Genomic DNA, 26,402 nt, shown 5'->3' with positions numbered 1-26,402 from the left:
TCTGATGCTCAAAGTGGCACTTATGAATCAAAATTCGGCAAAATTCAGTAATTATGTTCAGGCCTCTATCTACTGTGATTTCTAGACTATAAATTGCTTTGTTAAAAGAGTACATTATTTGGTTTGAAAAATATACTTCCCACTGTAGTATAAGGTATTGAAAAAGAGTATCTTTTGGTGGAGAAGATAATGACGCTAATTTCCTGAATCTTACATATATTTCCACGTGGAAATTTCCAAAGAAGAAGACTGTTGGGTTAGGTGAAGAAAACGCTAATGCTCGACATAGAAGAAAAAAAAAACCCTAGTTTTCAGAGAAGAAGAAAGCTTACAGGATTACCACTCTAGTTTTTAGCAACAAAGAAGTTAAGTCATGTTTATTTGTGACGCCCTTAATCACAAAGAGTCTCAAAGGGCTGCACAGACATCAGATTATTGCAAACTACAGACTATTAAGACAACATACCCCGATCTAAAGCCTACATGAGGGCAAATAATACACAAATATTGTCAACATAAAATATAGGTTATTCATATGCTATAGAATAGAAGTGTGTTTTAAGCTTAGATTTAAACATTTCCACTGAGGTTGCAGATCAAATCTCAGGGGGAAGAGCATTCCACAGGACTGCTTGTTTTCTGCAATGAAGAAGATGCTAGTTTCTGGTTGGGCCGGGCAACAAATCAAACGTATTTCGTTAATTTGTCATTTTAAAAACAACAATTTGAAATTTTCAAATTGAGGATAGACTTTTAAGGGTTTCATTTGAATTACTTGAAGCTCTGTGTAATTCTCTTCAGCAAGAATAAAGGTTGAACCTTTTTGTAAAATGTGACATGGATACATGAAGTTTGGAGGGAAAAGAGCGACATTGTCTAAAAGTTCATTGGTTGGCTGTAAGCAGCGACGTCATCAACAATGCAAACAGTGTTCCCGGTCTTTTTTCGCACTCTCAGAAAAACGCCCATTGATTCATAATGAAAGTGCGTATTGTAGATAAAAGTAGGGAGGTGAAAGAACACACATCCCTTAATGGGTTTTGAATATTTTTAATGGGTTTACTGTGTTGGCCAATATGGAAATTTAACATGACAGGTATCTGCTAATCTCGACAGGGGCTCTGTTCCCAATCTGTTAAGAGTTTTCACTCTCCATTGGCAGCGGAAATAGAGACCTTCCTGTTCAAGTGTCACACTCTGGGCCTAATGAATTTCATCTGTTTGTCATTAATACAGCAGTTTCTTCACATTTCAATTGAGATGGTTCAACAATCATTTTCAAAGTTGCTGTTTATGTGGAAGCAAACCGTTTGCTTGCTCTGCATGCAATTTGTTCAGTACTTTAGCTTTTTATGACGTCTCGCCTACTGTCAGCTGGCTTGTGTTTTGCGCTGGGGCCGCTTTCGCTCAGGCACGTGTTTGACCGTGTTTCAAAATCCAAACGTGTATAGTTCACAACTATTTAGAGTACCGGTAGTCTCTCAGCAGAAGCTGTGGGGACCAGTAGCTCTAGTCAAAGGGTCTAAATTTGGACAAGGTCTCTTGATTAATACCTCTCAGCTGTTTTCGTCTCACACTGCAGACATGTCGTCATTTTTTTATCTAAGTGGGTTGTCTCTCAGGAAAGAAGTTGCAGTTCTTGTCCTCTATCCCAGAAAATAAAACCCACGTATCTTAAAAACTCATACTATGCCTTGAATGTCAACCAAAATTCTATTGCGGGGGAAGGGTGGAGGCGGGGGTCAGATGTGGCTGCGTCTACAACACCATAATATGGGCTTCCTGTGAGATCCAGTAGAGTTTCCTGCGTTTCAGCGGAGGAAGGGCCAACTCAACAAAGGCATTGCGGTTTGTGGGGGCCTTAGGGTTTGGAAAAAGCTCCAGGTTCACAAATAGTCCAGCCACTCTCTTTCCAGGTGACAGAAACACATTCAGTTACCCGTGTCTGATCAGTCTTTTCTTCACAATAGCTAGCTAAGCTGGAACGCTGCCTGTAAGTCTTCCATGCTCAGACTCTCATGCTGACAGTTATGAGTGTAAGCTTGCCAGAGATCCACATTGAGGCAGATGATGACACAATGGAAACGAAACATCTACATAGCTATAGAAAAAAACTTTGATACATGGTTTTCATCTTCTGGAATTAGCTTATCTTTAACGGGCCTTACAAGAAAAGCAATCAAAATCAAATACATAGCGATGACTACTGTTGAGGACTAAAACTTATTTTTGGGGCATCAGTAAAATATTGTGAACCTTAGCTCATGTTGCTCCCTAAAACCTCCATCTTTACAGATATTGTAATTTTATTAATAAGGTGTTTACTTGGTTGCACGTCTCACTCATTGTTCCCTAGCAGACTTTTTTTTTTTTTTTTACTAATTACCAAATCTTGAGTGTTTATGACATGATAATTACATTAAATTCAGTTTCCTCTGCAATAGAAAATGACTGATATTCAACAAATGCCTTTAAATCAGGGAAGTGCAGTCAACAGAGGCAGAGCCACAGCCCATTTTCATATTGTCTCATTCTACATCAGAATTTTTGGAATGGATTTTTCAAAAATTGCTGAATAATATTCTCTGAATATTAACATCATATTACGAATAGTAATCATACAATTAGTATGTAACATATTATTTTGCTGATTGTCTGCAAACACAGATTGAGATGCACAAGTTTATTTCCTCATGGCAGAGGGCAATAGTGAGACCAAACAATAAAATTAGTGATATTATTAGCAAGCTAACAGCAAGAGAAGCCATCCAATAATTTTTTCACGTGTGGATTTTTTTTAAACTTATTGATGCTGTTCTTCGAAAGGAGACACACATATTCTTAATTTGTAACTTAAGATAAGACAATAAATCATTTTTTTTAGCTAGATTTTCTTTATTGCTTTCTTGTACTGTCAATCAAATGATGAATGAGATGTAGAATAACTTCTTTGTAAATCTATCTGAGCCTGCAGAAGTAAATGGAAGGAGACCAAGAGCTAGGCTGCGATTGACGTGGATGGATGGTGTTATGAATGCACTGCAGGAAAGAGGTGTAAATATAGTGGAAGCTAGCGCTCTTGTCGGTGATAGGAATGAGTGGATAAGTGTTTTAAAAGGATAGTGGGATGTTTAGACGTGTTCTAAGGGATGGGCAGGGCACCTGTATGATGCGGCAGGGGTAAACCAGTGAAAGCAGTCTGGCCCTGCTGTTGAAGAGAAGATTGTGTAGTGTCACCCTGACCCGACTGACATGGCCGCTTTCTTGTGTCCTGTTTCATCTGGAGGGACGAAAGCATGACCAACTTCGGTGCCGAGGTGCCTAACTTCTTTGAGTGTTTGGGCATTGGGTTGGCCATGGTCAATTTTTGTGTGTTTTTTGCTACATTTTCTTTTTTTCCTTTCTTTGTTTTTGTATATGTGATTGTATTGCTGTCGGTCACACCTCTCGAAGGATATGACATGGGTAGAAAGATAGATAGATCTGTGCCTTACCGCACATCACTGCTTTAAATCCATGACCGCCTCGGGACCAAGAAAAATTTGGGTCGTCCACCAGACTTCTACCATAAAGCATTGGGGTGGAAACCCTCCTTTTACATTGTTGACTGAATTTCCAAACAGTACTCTGAAATTTTACTCAGATTGTTCGATTCCCCAATATCCTTTTATTGCCAGCCCGCTGTGGTGGTTGCAGGAGGGTCTCCCTGTGATGGTCTACCTTTTTAGGGTGATTGCAGGTGTCAGGTGGGAAGGATGAGTCAGAAATATCTTCCCAGCACTGTCCAGCTATTTTCACCCTGGGATGTAGCCACTAGCAGTGATATGGACTTGGCTTGACTCCCGAGGCTGTGCATAATAGGCCTCAATTGTTTCTGTCCAGTTGATGAAGAAGCAGCTTTTCAGTATAAGCTTTATTCGCAATCCAAATGTTTTTTGGGAGTTAAGTGAAACGATGTGGACATTTTGTTTGACCCGAAAAAGAAAATCCTTTAAAGTCCGTATGCCTGCATGCGAGTGTATCTTTAGCCTTTGTCACATGCAAGCGGAATTCTTGGCTGGCTTTAGGCCAATCTATGTGGGCTGAGTGGTTTGTGTAAAATGCAGAGCTGTAGTTCCGATACCAGCAACTAGCTCTTTAACCTACTCATAAAGTTGGCATGTGGCATATCGCTAAAACCCTCACCCATTTTTAAAGGGGATTGATTAATTCAAATTCAAAGTTTTTATTGTCATATGCACTGTAAAGAACCACGTTTCCCTGGACAATGAAATTCTAACTTTGTTGTCCACACTGTTGCCAGCGTAAAAATGGAAATTAAGAAACTATATACATGTATAAGAATATTACGAATATTAAAAAGATAAAAATGCAAGATTAACTGAAGATGAGTTGAGGCGATAAGATACAAATAAGATAAAACACAGTTGAAAGCGACTGTAGAGCAAGAATAGTAAAATGAATGGGTTGATTACTTTGTTTTGCAATTAGATAGATAGATAGATAGATAGATAGATACTTTATTCATCCCTTTAGCGGAATTCACACTTCCAGCAGTATCCTTGTGTTGAATAATAAAATAATAAAATAAAAGATAAAGAGTACAAGAATACCCAATCTAACGTGTTGACATAGAGTATTTAAATAGTGCTATGGAAAATACACACTGTAATAAAAATAGGGTAATATGAAAATGTGGGGGTGGAGTTTAAAGTGGGCTTTTACTCCACCGGGTGGAGTTAAAGAGCCTCATGCTATGAGAAAGAAATGATTTCCTCAGTCTGTCCATGGAATAATCTGAAATTATCAAAATTAAAAACATTCAAATATGGCTTTTTTAGAGTGTGAATAGAGGCAGATATTTCAGCACTACCCGTTGTCTATCCCTAATATATTTGATAGCTTGTAACTTTGTTTACTGTAACCCAGCTTCTCATTTGACTATCCTGGAAGAACCTAAAGATGAAAGGTACCGACATTTCCCTCATTAGTATTATTTATCACGCTTTCATGAAAGAGGAAGCGGCACACATCAAGAATCAAATCATCTTTTATGGTCTCAGAGAAAGCCTGATTTATAGCTTTTGTCTTCGATGAGAGGATCTGGGGGACGGACAGATCTAGCAGAAGAGGCTGTTTCATATTCCCCTTCAGCTCCAAGTGTCAACTTTTCCCCTCTCCTCTCTGGCTCTGTTGGGCTCATTTAGGGAGAGCGAGGATTGTGATGCTGGGAAAGGAAAGCGGAGGGGGAGTGTGGAATGCCCATGATACGCCAGAGATAACTCTGGAGAGACCAAAAGCATGAAAGAAACCCTCAAAGTATGTGATAGTTTTTGCTGGTCCCTTCTGCTGTACAAGATGTTATTTTTAGCCATTTTAAGATGCATTCGAGTGCACGTTTGGAGTAGTTGAGACAACTTGAACATGAACGTTGCAGGACAATAAATACAGTAGCTTCACGACTATCAAATAAATAAAAGTCAAGCACAATTTCAAATAGTGAATTTACTACTTTAAATTACGCACAAAGCGCTCCCGTAATTGATGACCGGCAGTGCCATGGTGCCAGTGGAGTTGCTCAGGACTTCAGGAAAACGTGTTGGCAGCTCAAGCTCACAGTGCCCTTTAGAAAAAAAAGAGAAAAAGTAGGGCTTTCCTGCACTTAGAATATCTGTTCTTACACAGACATGTTAAGGAGCAATGGAAACGAAGGAAAAACAGGAAAGGGCGGCGCCTATTCCCAACTCTGAGGCAAAGAGGTTGAATCTGTTCCAAAAGAAAGGATCCCACAAAATTTTACTTGCCTCTGCTGACTTTGCTCTTTCTTCTTCCTCATATTAAGGGCTCTTTGCACAATGTTTTCCATTTGGTTGAATGATAATAATTGTTTCATTACCTTGGCAAGCACATTTACTCTGAATATATACAGAGGCTGTCCTACTTACGAACGAGATAGGTTCCGGACGATCGTTCGTAAGTTAAATTTGTTCGTAAGTTGCTTCAGTGCTATATTTTGTATGGAATGTATGTTGAAGGTTTATCTGAGTATGTTTAAGGCTTGTATAAGTAACCTGCATTTTTTTTTACAAAAAAAATCATGAAATAATATCCTCTATAAAGATAAGGATAAGTTTAACTTACTTTTGAAGTTGAGCTTCAACAGTTAGGTGACTTCCTTTTCCGTGGTAAAAAGTGGCTGAAAAAACCCCAATCCAACTATTTTCTCAACTGCATCAAGCTTTCTTATTCCACTTTCATTCCTAAAGAAACGGCTCGCCTCTTTTTTACACTTATTGAATGGATGCACGAGATATTACATTATACATACCGGAGCCATATCCCCCTAGTGGGAGGTGGCTCCGTGGAGGTTACGGGAGGTGGTGGAGTCATTAGGTGACCAAACCCCCCGATTCTAACCCTTAATGCGGAGCACCAAGCAGGGAGGCAACGAGTACCAATGTTGTATTAGGTATGACTCGACCGAGGCTTGAACCGCAACCTCCCAGTCTCGGGGCGGGCGCCATACCCCTAAGGCCACCAAGCTGGTTACAAGATAGCCAGATTTCTTCTTTGTGACCTCTTGCAGCGCCACACGCTGGTAGCGGCGGAAAGAAGCACTACGTGTACAGTACTGTCCTGAACTTAGAAAAAGGTGCACACAATACAAAATCTAACTTACAGCAATGTCCGGATATTTTCCGACATCCCTGAAAAAATGTTCGTATCTACTGTTTTTCGTAAGTGCAATGGTCGTAAGTAAGGGAGCGTCTGTAAATATCGTGTAAAATTCGGACTACGAGCAGCGACTTTTTTCCCAAGTTTTCAACCCTGCGGCTCGTGCAATGATGCGGCTAATTCATGCATTTTTTTTGTAACGCCGCCAGGGGCGCCCGTGCAGTATAAGTAAGAGTGACGTGCAATAAATGTGTCGAGGAAGACGCAAGTTTAATGTAACTTCACGTTTTGTGCATGAATGAAACTTGCATGAACAGACCCTCACCATGGAAAAGGTGTCAATTGAACGGGGAGCGCTGACAACCATATTGATAATAATTTCACGAGTCTGTTTATTTGTGGCGAAACAAACGGTTTACACGAAGCAACGACCAATGAAGCAGAAATGTTTAAGGCGGATTGCTATCTATTTCATGGCTCTTTTGCCTTAGAAAAACTTCTAATCTCATCAGTCATCAGGAAATGTATTCTGTCCGCTTCCTGGGTACACTCCCCCAACAGACAAGTTGTGAATTTTTCTCGATAATTTAGAACACTATCCCACCGGTACAACACTCTTGTACCAAACATAAAATATTTACGACATTCTGATGTATGGAGGAGGATTTTAAAAGCGGGCAAATATTATCTTGGCCTGATCCCTGCTACAAAATTACTGTAGTTTTTTTTGGAACATTCCTTTGTGCAGCTGCAAAGCTTCAGACTTTTGACACATCAGTGGCATCTGAAGCTGAGGTTAAACATAAAATAACAATGTTTAAAGTTGTTGTTTTCCTCCCTATGAAGCTCCCAGGAATGTTAAATAGAAAACATCTGTCCATTGTTTTGCTCTTATTTATAACATCACAAAATCATTACAGTAGTTTGTAGTAATACTGAACCATGTCTCTCTTTAATCAGAGCTTGGTACTCTTCAGGAGCGGATGGAATGCAAGGGTTCCTGCGGATCCTTGAAAAGTCTTAAAAGGGATTGAATTCATTATTTTAAAAAAGGGCTTTGATTGGCATTAAAATGTCTTAAATCCAACTTTCAAAAGTCTTGAAAATGAATTTTTAATGCATTGTGGTTAAAATGCTTCATGATTGGAATCGTCGAGTCATGTTTATTTGTATAGCCCTTTATCACAAGGAGTCTCAAAGGGCTGCACGGACCTCAGATTATTCAACAGATTACAGACTAATATTACACCAGCCCCTGATCTAAAACCTACATGAGGGCAAGGAAAAACCCAAAAACCTCAACATGAGGAAAATGAAGAAACCTTGAGAAGGGACTGCTAATCCCCCTTCCAAGATGACCGGGCTGCAACAGATGTTGCAATAACAAATAATACACATAATAAAGACGTTGAAGAGAAAAAAGATACAATATTATCAGGATAACTAATAAATCGCTCTGAGTTTCAAGGTTGCTTTTACTTGATTAGTAAGGAAACAAAATTGGTGTCAGATCAACCTACGGTAGGATGTCTCATCAGGGTACGACTTTTCGGCAGGACACCGGTTTATATATATATATATATATATATATATATATATATATATATATATATATATATATCTCATCTCATCTCATTAGCCGTACCGCTTATCCTCATTAGGGTCGCGGGGGGGCTGGAGCCCATCCCAGCCATCTCCGGGCAGTGGGCAGGGGACACCCTGAACTGGTTGCCAGCCAATCGCAGGGCACACAGGGACAGACAACTCATTCACTCATCCACACCTAGGGACAATTTGGACCGGCCAATTCACCTGAAATGCATGTATGTTTTGTCCACTGTGAGAGAGAAAAACATTAAAAAAAATCCAGAAATCACAATGCATGATTTTTCTAACAATTTATTTGTGTGATACATATACATTAATTTATATATATATATATATATATATATATATATATATATATAAGAAGTTAGGATCCATAATTTTCTGCAAACATCCTTTTTATTTTTTTTTTCCATGTCTTAAACCTTGGACACTGCTATGTTTTTCAGATGGAAAGTTGTGTTGTTTGTTTTGTCCGCTTTAATTGTGTTTTTGTCGACATGGTCTTGAATATTATCTCAAAGGGCTTTAAAAAGTCTTTAAAAGTCCTGAATGTAACTCGCCCCAAGCTGTAGGAACCCTGAATGCATCACTTAACACCCCGCGTTCAACGTCAGAACGCCTTTACCACAGGGTAGGGAATGCAGTCTTTTATGGAGCTTCTATGAATAGCCGGGGACTGCCACTGGTCCACTCGTAATACGTTGTTACATCAACCTCTAATTAAAGACTCCTGCACATAATGATTGCATTTGGTGATACTCTTGTGGAAATTTTTAGCAATGACTTGCATGAGTTTGCGATTTAACAGTACACTGGCTATTGTTTCTAAGTTCCTATTTTTAGTTGAAGTTCCTAACACTGGCGTCAATGCTATATTACTATTTTGATGGTAGAAGAAAGTGTTGTATTTCTTTTAAACCATGGGTCTCTAATGTGCCCCCTAAGGACATTTAAGGTCCCTGCAGACTGGTTCTGCAAAAGCTCACCACAACTGGGTCATAATGATTTTCGAATGATTTTTTTTTTTGGTTGACTGAATTTAACCCTATTTTTAATAATTAGCCTGGTAATAATATAATAGCAACATAGTAATAACATAAGTTTTTTTTTTTTTAGAAATTAAAATAAATCAATAGCATTTCAGGGGCTTCATCGAAAAAATATGTATTTCAAGTCAAGTCACATTTATTTATATAGCCCTTAATCACAAAAATGTCTCAAAGGATTTTTTTGTATTGATAATTATTTGTCATCAATTATTTGTCATCAATTAATTGAAGGATAGAATTGTCAGAACCAGAACGGAGACAGGACCCACTTGCGTTTTGTTTCTCTCAGTTTTAATGGACGAAAGGAAAGGGTTGCACCCACGATCCGGTCGCTCTAAACGCATAAGTGGGACTTCCGTGGTGAGCCATGGCGGTGTCGGGAACAGAAAAAATGGGTCAGTAGCCGGGACAGGAGAGCAAAAAACATGGTCGGGATCGGAAACGAGTCGAAAGCCAGGAGAGGAAAGTAGACGTGGTCAGGATCAAAAAACAGGTCAAAGCCGGGGAACAGACGGAAGCAAAAACAGATGGGAGTCAGGGTCGAAAAAGCTTGCCTAGAGTAACCTGAGGTTCACAGACGGACTGACAGCAGGTGACAGAAAGGAGTGGGTTTAAATCGGGACAGGGAGTCAATCAGAGTCCGAGGCAGTTGGCGCCAAAGGAGCGGGCACAGGTGCATCACATCATGACAAGAATGAGAATTTCTTAATGTATTAAAACAAATATATTATCTTTTTGTTGATTTATTTAACAGGAAATACAAGCGAATGAGTTTTTTAGCTAGCTATCTGGCTACCTTTTTAGCTTTGGAGCTAGCTACGTATCTTCCTACTTTTTAGCTATTTAGCAAGCTATCTAGCTAGCTTAATTTTACTATTTTTGCATGCCATCTAGCTCACATTTTACGTTTTTTGCTAGTTATCAAGTTACAATCGACATGAGAAGTACCTTCGTTTTGCTAAATGTTTTGAAAAAAAGGTGAAAGTTCAAGTCAAGAAAACAATACGATGTAAAAACATTTGACGGATTGAAAATAAAGTAATTTCTCCGCAACAACTACTTTAATCAAACTGGGGTATTGCACTTAAAGCCGTGGTATTGAACTTTGATTTGGAACATTTTACTTTAAAACGGTTTCACGGCTGCGGTTTAGTGTGTCGATAGCTTCGGGGAAGAAGCTATCCTTATAAGTCTATTCGTTCAGACTTTTTGGGATCTGAACCGTCGGCCTGGTGGTACCAGTTCGAAAAGACGGTTCCTGGGGTGTCATGAGTCTTGCAGGATGTGTTTAGCTATGCTGAGGTAACAAAAGCTAGCGTTGTCCTCCAGTCTTGGCTGGGGGCAGCCGGTGATCTTTTGGGCCGTGTTTATAAGTGACAAATACGCAGTGGGGGGGTAATCTCATATTTTTCAAATATGAATTGCTAACCTGTTACTTCCCATTTGAAATTTTGTTTTGTGGTTGTCCTCATATATTTTTTGCTTTAATGCTGTATTTCTGTGAGATTATGCTGTATCAAAGCATGGGTGGCCATGGTCAAGGTTTTCACTTTCGATATTATATCAATAGTGCAGCTCAAATTATTGTATGATGCGGATATTATCCGATCTGGTATCAGCTAGAATTATACATTTTGTTTGCATTGTTTTTTTTCCCAATTCTGACGTTTAACAATGGTGACGCAACATGCAATTCACGTTGATTTACCTTAATCAATGTCCACCATTCAGTTTACAGTAATCAATGTTTTTATTAGGTAATTAATGTGTACGGTTGAACATACCTTTTTTTTCTTAAAAACCTTACTTAGGATGAACGGATAATGCCAAAGAAGTCTAATCCATTTTGACACAGTCTGATTAAATTTTATCAAATCATTTCAGCAAGCAAACCTGTCGGAGAAAATCTTATGCTACTTCCTAAATCGTCAGTGCAAAAATAGCCAACATCATTTGTAGATAACATTGAAAAAGTAAAAGAATATTCGAAGTTTTAGTCTTGATTATCTTAATTGTGGCTCATCTGCGGCCAATTCATGAACCAACTTGTGCCTAGAATTTTTTTTTTTTTTATAGAGGATTTTGATATCGTTTCCATCAGGTTCAAAACGATGTCCAGATGAAATAAGAGACTTTTGAGTTACAATCAAACTCGTTTATTAAAGAAAAGCAACTACATTGAAACAAGGCAAAATTGTGTTCTTGGATTGCTATTAAATAATCCCACGGACTGTAAAGTGTGCTTCTTTCTTATACCGTTTCATAGATTTCTGATTGGAGGATAGAATAAAACATGTGCACATAAAAGCATTCTGATTGCTTTAGACAGGAATCACATATTTAAATGCAGTGTATAATGGTGGTCACTAGATGGCGTGCGAGCATAATAAATGATACATCACAGCCGTTCATTGTGTGAAAATAGATAGGAGTCTTGAGAAAATTACCACGTGCCTCCAAATTGTAGAGACAAAGTTCCTTTGGCTTGGGAAGCTTATGCCCTTGACCTTGGAGGCGCTTGCTCCAGAAAACGTCTCTAAAACGCAACTGCACACTTTTTGAGTAAATATAAATGTATAAAAGTAAAAGTATAGATTATAGTATAAAAATCACACTTAGACCATAATTTCCCTTAGTTTCATTTGAAGTAATATTTTTCCCATTTTTATTCTTACTTTTCTTTTATAATATTTAGTACTGGCCTGTTTAATTTTTCTGATATATAGAAAGTGACCCTTAAAATAAACATCCTTACAGTACAGTTTATTTAAAAAATAAATGAAAATGGGGCAAGCCATATTTATTTATACCAAAGTGTATTATGTATGCAAGACAATTTAGATTAAACATATCCAAGATGCACTTTCCAAAATTATTTATACAAACATTTTTATACCAGCACTTTGAGTAGTATTTCGGTGTCTGGAGAGTCATACAGTTATACAAATACATTTTAAATTTAATTGAATTCAATTCAGAAACACTGTTGCTCTTATTACATCATCTCAGAATGCTACATAAAGACACTGCCATATAAAATAGCAGGAGCGGAATATAGAATAGACTTTTGCGAATTTCAGACAATATCCTATTAAATCTGAGACTGATTTTTTGGTATTGCTATTGTTTTTTTAACTGATAACTCGATCGTCATTAACTGTAATCAGAAATGTTTTAGCTTCCGTGTGTTCTCATCCTAGCTGGTGAGCATGGTGCCGTTATTATCATTAATTCATGAGGAATATAAGACAGAGAAAAATCAATTGGGCTGACCAAAGGACCCATACATAGCTGAGAGGTCAATAAGAGTTGCCAGTGAAGCACTCTTGAGACCTCATGCTATTTACGGTAAAAGGAATTGTGGGAAAAGGCAGACTGCAGTTCATGCAATGTGCGTTTGTGAGTGCGCATATGATTATTCCCGTACGTGTTTGTTAGACTGAATTGCATTATCTGCCTGTTGCCCTTGCGACCGACTGAAAATAGCCAAGCAACCCCCCACTCACATGCAACCAAATTTATTACCACCAGTTAAACCTCAACCGTTTAGATTCAATTTGTCCAGCCTCCAGCTCAGTGGCATTATTTTTGCACAGCAAATTATGAGTTCAAGTGTCAACTGGAAATGCAATTATATTGCTGAAAAGCTTCCTTTTTTTTCACTTCCCCAGAATATTTTCAATACTGATCTATCTGCAAGCATTATACTTTCCGCCGCTTTTTCAAAATCTGAATTGGGCTTAATTAGTTTGAATTTGTACAATGATGGTTCCTGTTTTAACCATTTTTATGAGAACAAAACAAATGTATGCTGATAATTTCAATAAAGCAGCTACATTTTACTGATGAATTTTACTTTGGATTTCTCAATGGGTTCATACAATGTACTAATTGTTCTGTATATACACTAATATGGTAAATGGTCTGCATTTATATAGCGCTTTTTAAGTCAATGAAGACCTCCCAAAGCGCTTTACAATGTGCTTCTCACTTACCCATTCACACACACACACACACTCACACACCAATAGGGTGTGTGACATGCCAGGCAAGGCGCCTACCTGCTTATTGGGGGCATTAGGGATTCAGTGTCTTACCCAAGGACACTTCGACATATAACATGGAGGAGCCGGGAATCGAACCTGCGACCTCTTGATCCCAAGACGAGCACTCCAACTCCTCTGCTATCACATATTATTTTGATACAATCCAATTTAAAAAATCATTTTGTGCCGTGTCAGAAACAGAACAGGAAATAAAGAATTGTGTTCCCTTGTTTTTTCAGATGGACTTGAAGCTGCTTTTGATAGCTGCGTTGTTTGGAGTTTTCTGCAATGCTCAAAAAGGTAAATTTTGGTTTCTTTTAAACACACACATTTGATATTAATTTCTTTAGTTTACTTTTTAAAAATAAGTAAATAAAAGTGATCAGAAATAGTTAGAAATTTAGGCTTTTGCCCTAATTAAAGGGACAGTAGTAAATGTAAATGGTCTGCATTTACATAGGGCTTTTCAAGTCAATGAAGACCTCCCAAAGCGCTTTACAATCTGCTTCACACTTTTTCCCTTTACACACTAACTAACCGATAGCAGCGTCAGCCATGCAAAGCAACTACCTGCTATCGGGGGCATTAGGGATCCTGTGTCTTGCCCAAGGACACTTTGACATATTGAATCCAACCATCACAGAATAATGCTGACAGATACAGAAAAAAATCTGCCTAAAAGCATTCCTGATTCATTTGAAGATCAATGTTGTAATACGTGATTGGCTTCAAAACTGCCCTTTAAAAATGAACCGACTCTTCAGTTGACTTCCTGTATAAAAAAGAGTCGTAATGTGTAGATAAAGGGTCTCCAACTCAATTGACTCGGGGGCAGTCGCAGCGAGGGTCTTGTTGAGGTTGGCCACAGTTTAGTTTTATACAATGTATTTTGTGCTTTGACTTGGAGTGAACTTAAACAGAGTTAAAGCTTTAACTCAAGAGTGAAAACATTTATTAATCAAAAGTTATACTGTACTTTTAAAGACTTTAACAGCCTTAAAAAATAATCCTTCTACTCATACGATTTAGTTTTATTTAATTTATTTTGTGCTTTGAGTTGACTTTAATGGAGTTAAAGCTTTAACTCAAGAGTAAAACGAGTTATTAATCGAAAGTTAAACCTTTAAAGAAGAACAGCTATAGAAATCAAACAACTCTTACCATTTGAAAGATTTAGTTGTCGAAAAATAAAAGGTCATTTGAAAAAAAACTAAGACGATATTGATTTAAATAATAAGCAAATATACATGAAGCATCTTATAATGTTATTTTCCTTTAACATCGAGGAAATGGCATTTATTTTAGAGGGAGCCGAGATATAGGTACGCCATTTTGCTTCTTCCTTTATGAAGGCCATCCCCGGATATCGACACAAAAGGACAATAAGCTTGGATTTAATATAGTAGTGATGACGAGACCCAATCCATGCTGATGATGTCTTTAAGTAGACCTCTAGGTCCACCTCAGAAGCACAGAGTGAAAATTGTAGCTGGATATTCCGATCCTGTCTCCAATTATGATGAAGCCGCAACGTTCCAGATGAACTGATGCGAAAACACGAGAGGCTTACGGAGCTGCTTACTTTGCAAAGGCTTTGCTCTGACGTTGCATCCTTTTTTCTTTTGTTTTTCTCTCTCTTTGTTTTTTATACAGAGGGGAATGAGTGCATCGGTGCTAATGCCAGATACTGTGGAGAGTGCATCCAGGCCGGAGCCAAATGCGGCTGGTGTACAGACCCGGTAGGAATATATTCTCTTAAGAACAATTTTGGAGGACTGGTACAACTACTGCCCAAAACATATCTCTTCATTGATTTATACCCTGAATGTGACAACTTGCAGAAATGCTACTTTTTAATATTGACATTACAAATTCAAACACTTAATACATGTATTCGTCTATAGAAGGGGTCAGCAACCTTTTCGGTGTGGAGTGCCACTTCCAAATTTCCTTGTATATCAGTGTGCCACACAAAGATCAATTTTTATTTATATCCGACAGAGCTATAATTTTACACCAGTCCGATTATACAACATGCATATAAATTGAAATCGTATAACTGACCTATTTATCTAGCACTATTCTTTTTCATCAATAAACTAAAAAATGAATGTGAGCAACATGTGGAGAGGCGTGTAGATTTCCATGTCTTCAACTTTTTACCACAAGAATCAACCATTCTTCATCAACAATGAACTACAATCAAAAACAAGTGATATGGACAGCTACCATACCATTCATCAATGAAATCTTATTGCAGAAAATATCAAAACTTAAATTAACAGCAGCAAGGCAAAAGGCTACTTAAAAATAACTACAACAGAAATAACAGCTGATTTGGTTGCAGATGTAAATGGTTTTCCGTTCTTTGCTATACAGTGAGCAATGTGATAACTTGCTTCAGTGGTGGTGTTTTTAGCAGTAACAAAGGTCGTCAGGGTCTGTGTTTGTTTGCCGTACCTGGTCACAGTGCGTTTTTTGTCTCGTCGTGACGTATAACACTTGATGCGTGAGGTACAATGCTCTCGAGGCATAATAAACAAACAGCACAGTCATTTTTATACCAGCTCAGTAGCCTAGATGGTAGTGTGCCCGCTTTGAGACTGGGAGGTCGCTGGTTCGCGCCTCGGCCGAGTCATACCTAAGACTTCTAACATTGGTAAAATGGCGGCGCCCTCTGTTGGCTGTGGCTGCATCGGCTCGCTACAACAGGTCAGGTGTATCGACATTTCGTTCTGTGTACATTGTTACAAAGAATGACAATACAAAATAAATTATTATTATTATTATTATTATTTTTTGCACAAGCCCCCCCCAGTCGTCTAAGAACGATATTTTTTCGCTGAATGAGCTCTCATTATTCATTCATTTATCACGCGCCGATGTTTCTGTGGCTGGGTCAAAACACAGAGGGGCGCTACCGTAAAGCCTCTAAACAACAAGGCGTGCAACTGAAAATGTCTCAATTTCAGGTAAAAAAATAAATAAAAATCTTTATTATTTTGCCGTGCGCTCGCGTGCCACTGATGTCATAAGTTTCAGGCCACTGGTCTATAGAATGCACGCATGTGTAATGCGCAACCTAATTTTTGATTAAAAGGGGTTTAAAATTTTGTTTTTCCTAATTTTGCGTTTGGACGCAATGGAAATTGACCCGGCTCGCAGTCATAAAAGTGCCTAATCCTAACTACTGTACCACCAGTAGTATAAAAGATATATGAAGAGGCAGTAGCTTTTATCTCATTATTTCACCATTTTTAATCATGGTACCAGATACAAGTGTTAATTTTGTTTTGCATTTCACGTTACAATGACATTTAAAGTGCACAACAAAATTAATTCTTGTTTAGATCACTAGTGGTCCAGTGGTAAGGATTTGGCACTCACACCGCCGGAACCTGGGTTCGATTCCTGTTGCTCCAATGTTTTGTGATTGTGCTCAGGGATATTTTTCGACTGATCAATCGCACACCCAAACATTATACATGATCAAATACAATATATAAAAGTTAGTATTAAACGGGCAATCATTTCATTTCTTTCCAGGATTTCCTACAGCAAGGCGAGGCCGTGTCTACTCGATGCGATGAGCTCCAGTCGTTAAGGAGCAGAGGTTGTCAAGAAAGGTTAATCGAGGATCCTCGTGGAGAAAAAAGGATCCTAAGAAACAAAATGGTGACCAATCGCAGAAAAGGTGCAGAGAAACTCAAACCGGAAGAAATCACCCAGATCCAACCTCAGAAGCTCAGTCTTACACTAAGATCTGGTGAGGGATTAACAAGTAGAAACATTTTTTTGTGCTGAATCTAACGTCTGATTTGTGTGTTCATAGGTGAGCCTCAGGCTTTCAACCTGAAATTCAAGCGGGCAGAAGATTATCCCATCGACTTGTACTACTTGATGGACCTTTCTTACTCTATGAAAGACGATCTGGAGAACGTGAAGAACTTGGGAACCAGTTTGATGCTTGAAATGTCCAAAATTACATCTGACTTCAGAATAGGTATGGAATTCAATGTTAAAAATTATTTCTAGGAGATCCATTTAACAAATACTCCATTGACAAGAAAAAATATCTATGGCAGATTGTTTAGCTAATTTTAGAATTATCGTTCATATTTTGTCGCCCTAGTGTTGGTATATATGGCCACTGCAAGAACTTATGCTAGTGCGGTTTTCCTAACCTTCACGGTCCCTAGGATTAGAAACTAGTGTTGCTAGCATTGTTGTGAATGCGCAAATGACTGCAACTCAAGTGCCTCTAACAGTTAAAGTAGCTTGGATTGTAAACTAAGCTTGTATTGCTAACAAGTAAACACTAGATAGATGAATAGATAGATACTTTATTCATCCCCGTAGGGAAATTCACACTTCCAGCAGTATCCTTTTGTTTTTTATTAACAGATTAACAGGATGGCCTCGGGGTGCTGTGTTGTAGTTTAGCAACAGCGGAGTGGATGTCGTCACACGCTAGGCCGAAAGTTCGACGTCCTTGCAGCAGATGGAAATCTTTGTACCTAGGGTTACACCACCTCGTGTTCACGTAGATAGCACGTCCACCTCCTCTCCGCTTCCTGCAGGCTTTTGTTTCTCTGTCCGTCCTAACAGCGCTGAAGCTGGGTAGCTCCACGTTAGCCTCCAGGATGCTAGACGTGAGCCACGTTTCGGTAAAACACAGCAAACTGCACTCCCTTTACGCTTTGATGTTTTTCACCAGCACAGCCAGTTCGTTGGTCTTATTTGGTAGAGAGTTCACATTTACCATGATTACGGACGGTACCGAAGGCTTATAACTTATAACTAGACGCAAGTTGCTAATGCTAGTGGCAAAGGCCATTGCAGATCCCATTTTCAGTTAACCAGACTTACTAAAAATGTGCTGTTTTTCCTGAATAACTGTTATTGAAGTTCTAATTTTATAATAGACCAACCAAAGTAATAAATCTTTAAAATAGTGTCATCCTAGTGTACTCAATGTTATGATAAATCTCGTCTTGTGATGTTTACACTCTGCAGGAAAAAACTTTGCCTGGTGGCATAAAGCTTTGCTCATTTTTGTGCAGATTTTATTTTGCTATATGTATAGAGAAAGGGCTGCGCCCACGATCCGATGTTCGCTGGACGCGGGTAGCAAGTCACTCTCGTACTCGGATTGTGCTCCGAACGCGGAAGTGGATCTTCCGTAGCGAGCGATGGCGGTGTCAGGGACGGAAAAACTGGTCGATTGCTGGGACAGGAGAGCAAAAACAAGGTCGGGGACAGAAACGTGTCGTAAGCCTGGACGGGAGAGCAGACGTGGTCGGGATCAAAAACAAGTCGTAAGTCGGGACGGGAGAGCAGACATGAAGGGGATCAAAACAGGTTTTAGCCGCAGACAAACGGGAGCAAAAACAGGACAGGCGGGGGTCAGGGTCGAAAAAGGCTTGCCTTGATACACGGAGATTTGCAGACGGACTGAGAACAGGGGATTGACAGGACTGGATTCAAATATTAACAGGGAGCCAATCAGAACCTGCGGCGGTTGGCGCCAAATAAGTGGGCACAGCTGAGTCACATCAGTAATCATGACAGTATCTGACCTAAGATAAAATAAAAATAATACGGGATTTTTTGCAATGTGAGAATATCTTGTCCCATGGCTTTCATTTTTTTTTTTAAAAATGTTAAGGAAATGTGACATGGGATTTTTAAAAAATATATATTATTGATCGAAAACAAGACTGGTATCATTGAGTCCTGAGGTGTGTATTTGTATTACAACCACAACCAATTGATGTGTGTTGCCTGTATCTCTATTAGTCTAGTGGACTCCTGATCTAATTTCAAAACATTATCCCAGGTTTCGGTTCCTTCGTGGAGAAGACGGTCATGCCATACATTAGCACGACGCCGGCCAAGTTGCTCAACCCTTGCACGGGCGACCAAAACTGCACCAGCCCGTTCAGCTACAAAAACGTCCTTAAGCTGACCAGCGACGGAAAAAGGTTCAACACTTTGGTGGGCCAGCAGCATATTTCCGGCAACCTGGACTCGCCCGAGGGTGGCTTCGATGCCATCATGCAAGTGGCTGTGTGTGGGGTATGCGGTAAAAGACAAATAATAATCATGAGAAGATTTCTGCTTGTGTTCCCACAATTGTAACCCGAAGTAGGGGATGTAAAACCAAAAGGGAACGTAGAAAATTTTCCAGACTATAAGTTGCACCCTAAACCCCCAAATTGGCCGGAAAATTGAACGTGCAGGAAAAACATTGAAAATGCACACCGGTGTATTATCATAATTAAGCAATTATTGATCAAAATCTGGGAAGCACAGCGGCGCAGTGTTTAGCGCGTGTGCGGCACAGTTCGGAGGTCATAAGATTGAACCTCCTGTGTGGAGTTTGCATGTTCTCCCCGTGCTTGCGTGGGTTTTCTCCGGCCACTCCGGTTTCCTCCCACATTCCAAAAACATGCGAGTTAACTGGCCGGTCCAAATTGTCCCTAGGTGTGAATGAACGAGTGAATTGTCTGTCCCTGTGTGCCCTGCGATTGGCTGGCAACCAGTTCAGGGTGTCCCCTGCCCACTGCCCGAGGATAGCTGGGATGGGCCCCAGCACCCCCGCGACCCTACTGAGGATAAGCGATGCAAATAATGAATGAATGAATGATCAAAATCTATTGCTGAGCACAATTGCATTACAATGGTGACGACAGGGATTGAACCTGCATAGCGACGCTTAGAGTGCAGAATCTTAACCTCAATATCAAAAAATGCAATACGTCTTCTCTCATTATTACTCTATTTTTAGTAACAGTACCAGATACAAATGTAAGAGAAAAGAGAAAGTCAAGTCATGTTTATTTGTACAGCTCCTAATCACAAAGAGTCTAAAGGGCTGCACAAACCACAGACTGTTATGACACCATCCCCTGATCTAAAACCGACATGAGGGCAAGGAAAAAACTCAAAAACCTCAACGTGAGGAAAACGAAGAAACCTTGAGAAGGGACCGCCCCATTAAAACATTTTTTTCCACTTTTTATCTGCTTGAACTAAGTCAAGTCAAGTCATTTTTATTTGTATAGCCCTAAATCACGAAGAGTCTCAAAGGGCTTCACAGATTATTACACTACATTACACAGACTATTTTTCAGCCGACGAGAGTAAGTGACAAACGTTGTTGAATACATGCTGCTACGCATTTGTATCTTTCAGGACATCTGAATTACTTCCCACAATACCTTTCTCCTCATTCAGTTCACAATCTCGTGCGCAAGACTTTGCAAATCTGCAATACAATACTATATTTCAGTGGTCCCCACCCTTTTTTGTACTTGTTTAATGTCTGACAATATTTGCGCCCAGCCTAATACTAACAACAACAACTTAGCATTAAAACTAAAGATATTATTATTACGGGCAGCACGGCGGTGCAGTGGTTAGCGCGTGTGCGGCACAGTTCTGAGATCAAACCTCCTGTGTGGAGTTTGCATGTTCTCCCCATGCTTGCGTGGCTTTCCTCCGGGCACTCCGGTTTCCTCCCACATTCTAAAAACATGCATGTCAGGTTAATAGGCCGGACCAAATTGACCCTAGGTGTGAATGAGCGAGCGAATTGTCTGTCCCTGTATGCCCTGCGTTTGGGTGTCCCCTGCCCACTGCCCGAAGATAGATAGCTGGGATGGGCTCCAGCACCCCCGCGACCCTACTGAGAATAAGCGGAGCAGATAATGGATGGATGGATGGATGGATGTATAGTGTGGTGGATAGCATCAGGCACTCCCCCGGCCATCTAGGTTTGATTCACGTGGCATCCAATTTTTGCAATTGTGATCAGCGATATATTTCGAGTGATCATTTAATTCACCCTATCCCAAATTGTAGTTTTAATTCGATGTACCTTATAGTGTGGTGCGCCTAATATATGAAAAAATATATCACAAAACACAAAGGACTTTTGGGGGTGCACCTTATCATTCGGCGTGCCTTACAGTGTGGAAAATACAGTGTTTTAAAGTTGTCTTTGTCCCCCAGGATCAAATCGGTTGGAGAAATGTGACTAGACTTTTGGTGTTTTCCACCGACGCCGGCTTCCACTTTGCGGGCGACGGCAAGCTCGGTGGTATCGTCCTTCCCAATGACGGAAAATGTCATTTAGAGAACAACGCGTACACCATGAGCCACTACTACGTGAGTATCTTCATTTTCTCGTTTTGGAAACGAAAACCTCATGTTTTTTTTTCCACCTTCAGGACTATCCTTCTATCGCTCACTTGGTTCAAAAGCTGAGTGACAACAACATTCAAACCATCTTTGCTGTCACTGAGGAATTTCAGCCTGTTTACCAGGTTAGTATTACCTAATGGTTATACAATTATCGAAAGGCGAGCACTGATACCAGTCATGGATATCGGTGCTGATACCTGCCTTATTTTGAGGTTTTTGTACTGCTAAGGATACCAGCGGCAGATTTACAATCTGTAATTAAGAATTATCGGAATATTGAGATCACAGGTAATTATATGTACTGGTCTTATCAAAATCAGTTTCGTACAGTTTAGGATTTGGTACCGGGCTCTTTACCAAGTTAGAATTACATAAATGAATAATCGAAGGGCGAGCACTGATACTAGCCTTATTGTTAGGTATTAGTACTGCAACGGTGACTAATCAGGAATTAAAAAAATATTGGAATAATGAATGAGTTATTAGAACCGGGGGAAATTCTATGCTAACTTATTCGATGCAGGCTTCTGATAGGCTGATTATGCAAATTGCCAAAGAACCGAAATTCTAAAATTTCTAAACTGGAATTTTTTTTTTTTTGTTTTTTTTTTTTTTTTAAAGTTTTCTTTCACCAAGGCGGAGACGTTTTGTAAGTAGTAATTCCGACGTAAAAGATGCACTTCCCGGGCGTCCGGGCTGACGTTATTTTAGACACCGATATTAGTGCTGATACCAGCCTTATTTTTCAGTACTAATACTGCTATAGATATCAGTATTAAGTGCAATGTAAAGGGCAATTTACAATTCAAAATTGTTAGAATTTTCCATTCATAAATTAGGGGGGCCGAGGTAACTCTACGTCCTAGTGTTATCAGCATCAGTTAATCTGTACCGATGACAAGGGCTCAGTATTGGTAAAAAAACGTTTTCAAATATCCCATTTCAAATATTACATCTTCTATGACCATTATTATTTTGTGTGAAATTGTATTTCATTCATTTTTTTTTTGGTTCATCTAAACCAAATTTTGAATATTGAGGTCCAAGTATTTATTGAGTAAATTTACTTATGGATGTTGGAGGAATTGTTATTGGTCTAATACTGAGCCATGTTTCATGGCACTAGTACTTGCTATCTGATACGAGTTTTTTGTTTTTAATATAATTTGTGCTTCATTTAAAATGTCTTTTAAAAATGATGAGAAAAAAACGATAAAGTTATCATTGATTTCATACGACACTAAGTACATTTACCATAAAGTTGTCACGTCCAGAACAAATCCCAATCGCGTAACGTTTCTCACAAGTTTATTGAGATAGAGGAAAGGCAGCGCCCGCGATCAGGTGCTCGCTAGATGTGGGTAGCAAGTCGCTCTCGCAATCGGTTCGTGATCCGGATACGGAAGTGGATCTTCAGGGACGGAAAAACCGGTCGATTGCCCAGACAGAAGAGCAAAAACGTGGTCGGGATCAAAAACGGGTCGTAAGCCGGGATGGGAGAGCAAACATGGTCGGGATCAAAAAACAGGTCGGAGCCGGAGACAGACAGGTAGAAAAACGGGAGCAAAAATGGGTCAGGCGGGAGTCAGGGTCAAAAAGGCTTGCCTTGTATCGACAGAGGTTAGCAGGCGGACTGACAAAAGGAGAGTGACAGGACGGGGCACATGTGAAATTAATGAGTAATCGTGACAAAAGGTATTTTTGAAGGCAGTTTTTAGATATAGAAGGTTGCAATGGCATCAGCACTTGTTATCTGTGAGTACTGAAGTATCGGGTATATGGTATCAATCTGAAAAAGGGATATAAATCTGGTTGTTGAGCACTATAAAAACAATATGTTCACTCTTTTTGTAGCCTCAATGAGAGCAAATACATGGAACAAAAAATATCTAACCAAGCCAAAACATCTGTTTCAAATTATTAGCAGCGTCTCTCCTGGAATTTTTGATTCATCCCATCTGCTAACCTTTACCCATCTGAGTGTGATTAAAGCTCTTTCAATGCTTGACCCCACAGAGGCACTGAGCAGTAAAAGTTATGTAATGCAATTGTTACCGTGCAAATTATACGAAAAACAACAAATGAATCAAACGGGGAAAATGTGATTGAGTTGAACAGATTTAGAATTGAAAATGACTTTTTTCATGTCCACAGGAGCTGAAAAATTTGATACCAAAGTCTGCAGTGGGAACCCTGTCGGCGAATTCAAGCAATGTTATCAACCTTATCATTGATGCATATAACGTAAGTATGATAGACAAATAACAAGCGTACAGTTAGAAACATGTTTATGTGAGTTTCAGAAAACAGGTGAGGTTTGTTTGGTTGTTACTTGGGATTCCATTTGAATACGAGTCGCAAGGTTTTCTTGTTTCAAATACTGTATATTTGAGACGATCAAACAGCAAAGAAAATCATAAAGGCATAAAATTCACCATTATTTGAGGTTACTGTCTAAACCAGGGGTGTCAAACTCATTTTACCTCGGGGGCCACACGATAGGACAAACATTCTCTCAGGGGCCGGACTAGTAGATTAGAGAGAAAGAGAAGAGGGGAGAGAGAGAGAGAGAGAGAGAGAAAGAGAGAGAGAGAGAAAGAGAGAGAGAGAGAAAGAAAGAGAGAAGGGTTGAGTGAGAGAGGAGAAAGTGAAAGTGGGAGCAAAAAGCGAAAGAGAGAGAGCAAGAGAAAGAGAGAAAAAAGAGAAAAGCACGCGGGAGCGAAAGAAAGCGGAAAGCAAGGGAGAGAGAGAGAAAGCGACAAGCAAGAGAGGGAGAGGGAAAGCGAAAAGAAAGCGAGAGAGAGAGAGAAAGAGAGAAGGGGAGGGAGGGGAAAGTGAGAGAGGGAGCAAAAAGTGAAAGAGAGAGAGAGAGCAAGAGAAAGACACAAAAAAGAGAGCAAGAGATAAAGAGAGAAAAGCAAGCGGGAGAGAAAGAAAGCAAAAAGCGAGAGTGGGAGAGAAAGCAAAAAGCAAGAGAGAGAGAGAGAGCAAAAAAAAGCGAGAGAGAGAGAGAGAGAAGGAGAGAAAGCAAAAAGCGAGAGAGAGAAAATGAAACGTGAAAAGAGGGAGAAAGAAAATGCAAGAGAGAGAGAAAAAAAGCGCGAGAGAGAGAGAGAGCAAGACAGAGAGAGAGAGAGAAAGCAAGAGAGAAAGAGAGAGAGCGATAGAGAGAGAGAAAGGGAGAGAAAGAAAGAAATCCAACTTCAGCATCTTTGTAAAAGGCACCTGGCTTTGGTCACATCAAGTGGACATATCTCAACCTGCAGCTTGTTTTTCTCTTGCGCTTCCCTCACCCTTGTCTCGCACGCCGGATTCAAACCCTCAGCGGGCCTGTTCCGGACCGCGGGCTGCCTGTTTGACATCCCTGGTCTAAACAAAACTACTTGTTGATATTCACTGGAGGGAAAAGTTACACCAGTGCTATTATCTCATCTTTGTTTGACAGTCGCTCTCGTCCGAGGTCATCCTGGAGAATAGCAAGCTTCCAGAGGGAGTGACTATTGCTTACACATCCCGCTGTAAAAACGGAGTTGTCACTGAAGGCGAAAACGGACGAAAATGCTCCAATATCTCAATCGGAGATGAGGTGAGAAATAGAAATTGGAAAACTGGTAATTGTTAGAAACAATTTTTTCTTAAATGGCTTACTGTTTTTATAATCAATTGATCATGTTCGTGGATCATTTTTTCAATTTTATAACTATGTGTTGTACCAAGAATGAAATATTTTGCTCATGTGACAAAAGAATACCTTGGGCCAAAATGTAAATGTAACTTTATTTTAATTTGCTGACTTAAAAAAACTTGGGTACATTTAGTTCTATTTAGAGCTGGAAAGAAATTTAGTTTGAACTCTTTATGGCGGTATTATCTGGCATAATTATGTCAAATTCAAGGCTTGCGGGCTACATCCGGCGACGAGAAGGTTTCCTGTGCTGAGATGATCTTGATTTAAGTCAAATCAAGTCATGTTTATTTGTATAGCCTTTAATCACTAAGAGACTCAAAGGGCTGCACAGACCACAGATTATTGCAAACTACAGACTATTATGACACCATCCTCTCATCTAAAACCTACATTAGGGCAAATAATACACAGATATTGTCAACATAAAATATAGGTCATTCATATGCTATAGAGTAGAAGTGTGTTTTAAGCTTAGATTTAAATATTTCCACTGAGGTTTCAGATCAAATCTCAGGGGGAAGAGCATTCTACAGCACCGGGGCCCGGATGGAGAACGCTCTCCAACTTGCGGATCTCTTCTTGGCTCTTGGGATCACTAGTAGACCAGCATTTTTAGAGCGAAGGCTCCAGACCGGAACATAGGGCGAAATTAAATCTGAAAGATATGAGGGAGCAAGTCCATGCATGATTTTGTATACTACCAACAGAACCTTAAAATTACATCTTAAGCTAACAGGGAGCCTATGCAGATTACTTTCTTGTCTTAGTTAAAAGCCTCGCTGCAGCATTTTGTACTAGCTGAAGGCTCTTGATTTTGGACTTCGGGAGACCGGAGAGTAGTGCATTACAGTAATCGAGACGGGAGGTACCAAACGCATGAATTATAATCTCCAGAGTCTAAGGAAATATTGCTTTATTTATCTGATCATAATGGAATGTATTTGCGAGCTTTTCAGCAGGTCCATTTGGGTCTGCTGGACTTCATTTTAAAAATAAACAATTGTTCAGCTTGTAGCTTAATTTTTAATGTGGCCGTTGTCTTTGACACACCTGATCTATCATAAATCTATCATAAAAATATATATTTTTTTATATATATCTTTGAGGTATTGTGCAGAAGTCTGGGGC

At 39.5% G+C, this 26,402-nt stretch overlaps 1 protein-coding gene across 1 annotated transcript in view; it reads left to right on the top strand.

The window, feature by feature from the left end:
* Positions 1-26,402, top strand: part of itgb1a (integrin, beta 1a) — a 43,271-nt gene that overhangs the window by 4,245 nt on the left and 12,624 nt on the right. Inside the window, exons 2-10 of the mRNA XM_088322105.1 lie at positions 13,618-13,678; positions 15,032-15,117; positions 16,925-17,144; positions 17,211-17,381; positions 19,218-19,456; positions 21,395-21,550; positions 21,613-21,708; positions 23,741-23,830; positions 25,032-25,172. Coding sequence (XP_088178231.1) covers positions 13,618-13,678; positions 15,032-15,117; positions 16,925-17,144; positions 17,211-17,381; positions 19,218-19,456; positions 21,395-21,550; positions 21,613-21,708; positions 23,741-23,830; positions 25,032-25,172 — 1,260 coding nt within the window. The remainder of the gene's footprint in view (positions 1-13,617; positions 13,679-15,031; positions 15,118-16,924; positions 17,145-17,210; positions 17,382-19,217; positions 19,457-21,394; positions 21,551-21,612; positions 21,709-23,740; positions 23,831-25,031; positions 25,173-26,402) is intronic.

Source organism: Urocampus carinirostris, chromosome 18, assembly GCF_059441175.1.
Source record: "Urocampus carinirostris isolate Australia breed hairy pipefish chromosome 18, RoL_Ucar_1.0, whole genome shotgun sequence".
Lineage (NCBI taxonomy): Eukaryota > Metazoa > Chordata > Actinopteri > Syngnathiformes > Syngnathidae > Urocampus > Urocampus carinirostris.
The sequence above is the reverse complement of the archived record's forward strand: the minus strand, read 5'-3'. Positions and strand labels throughout refer to the sequence as shown.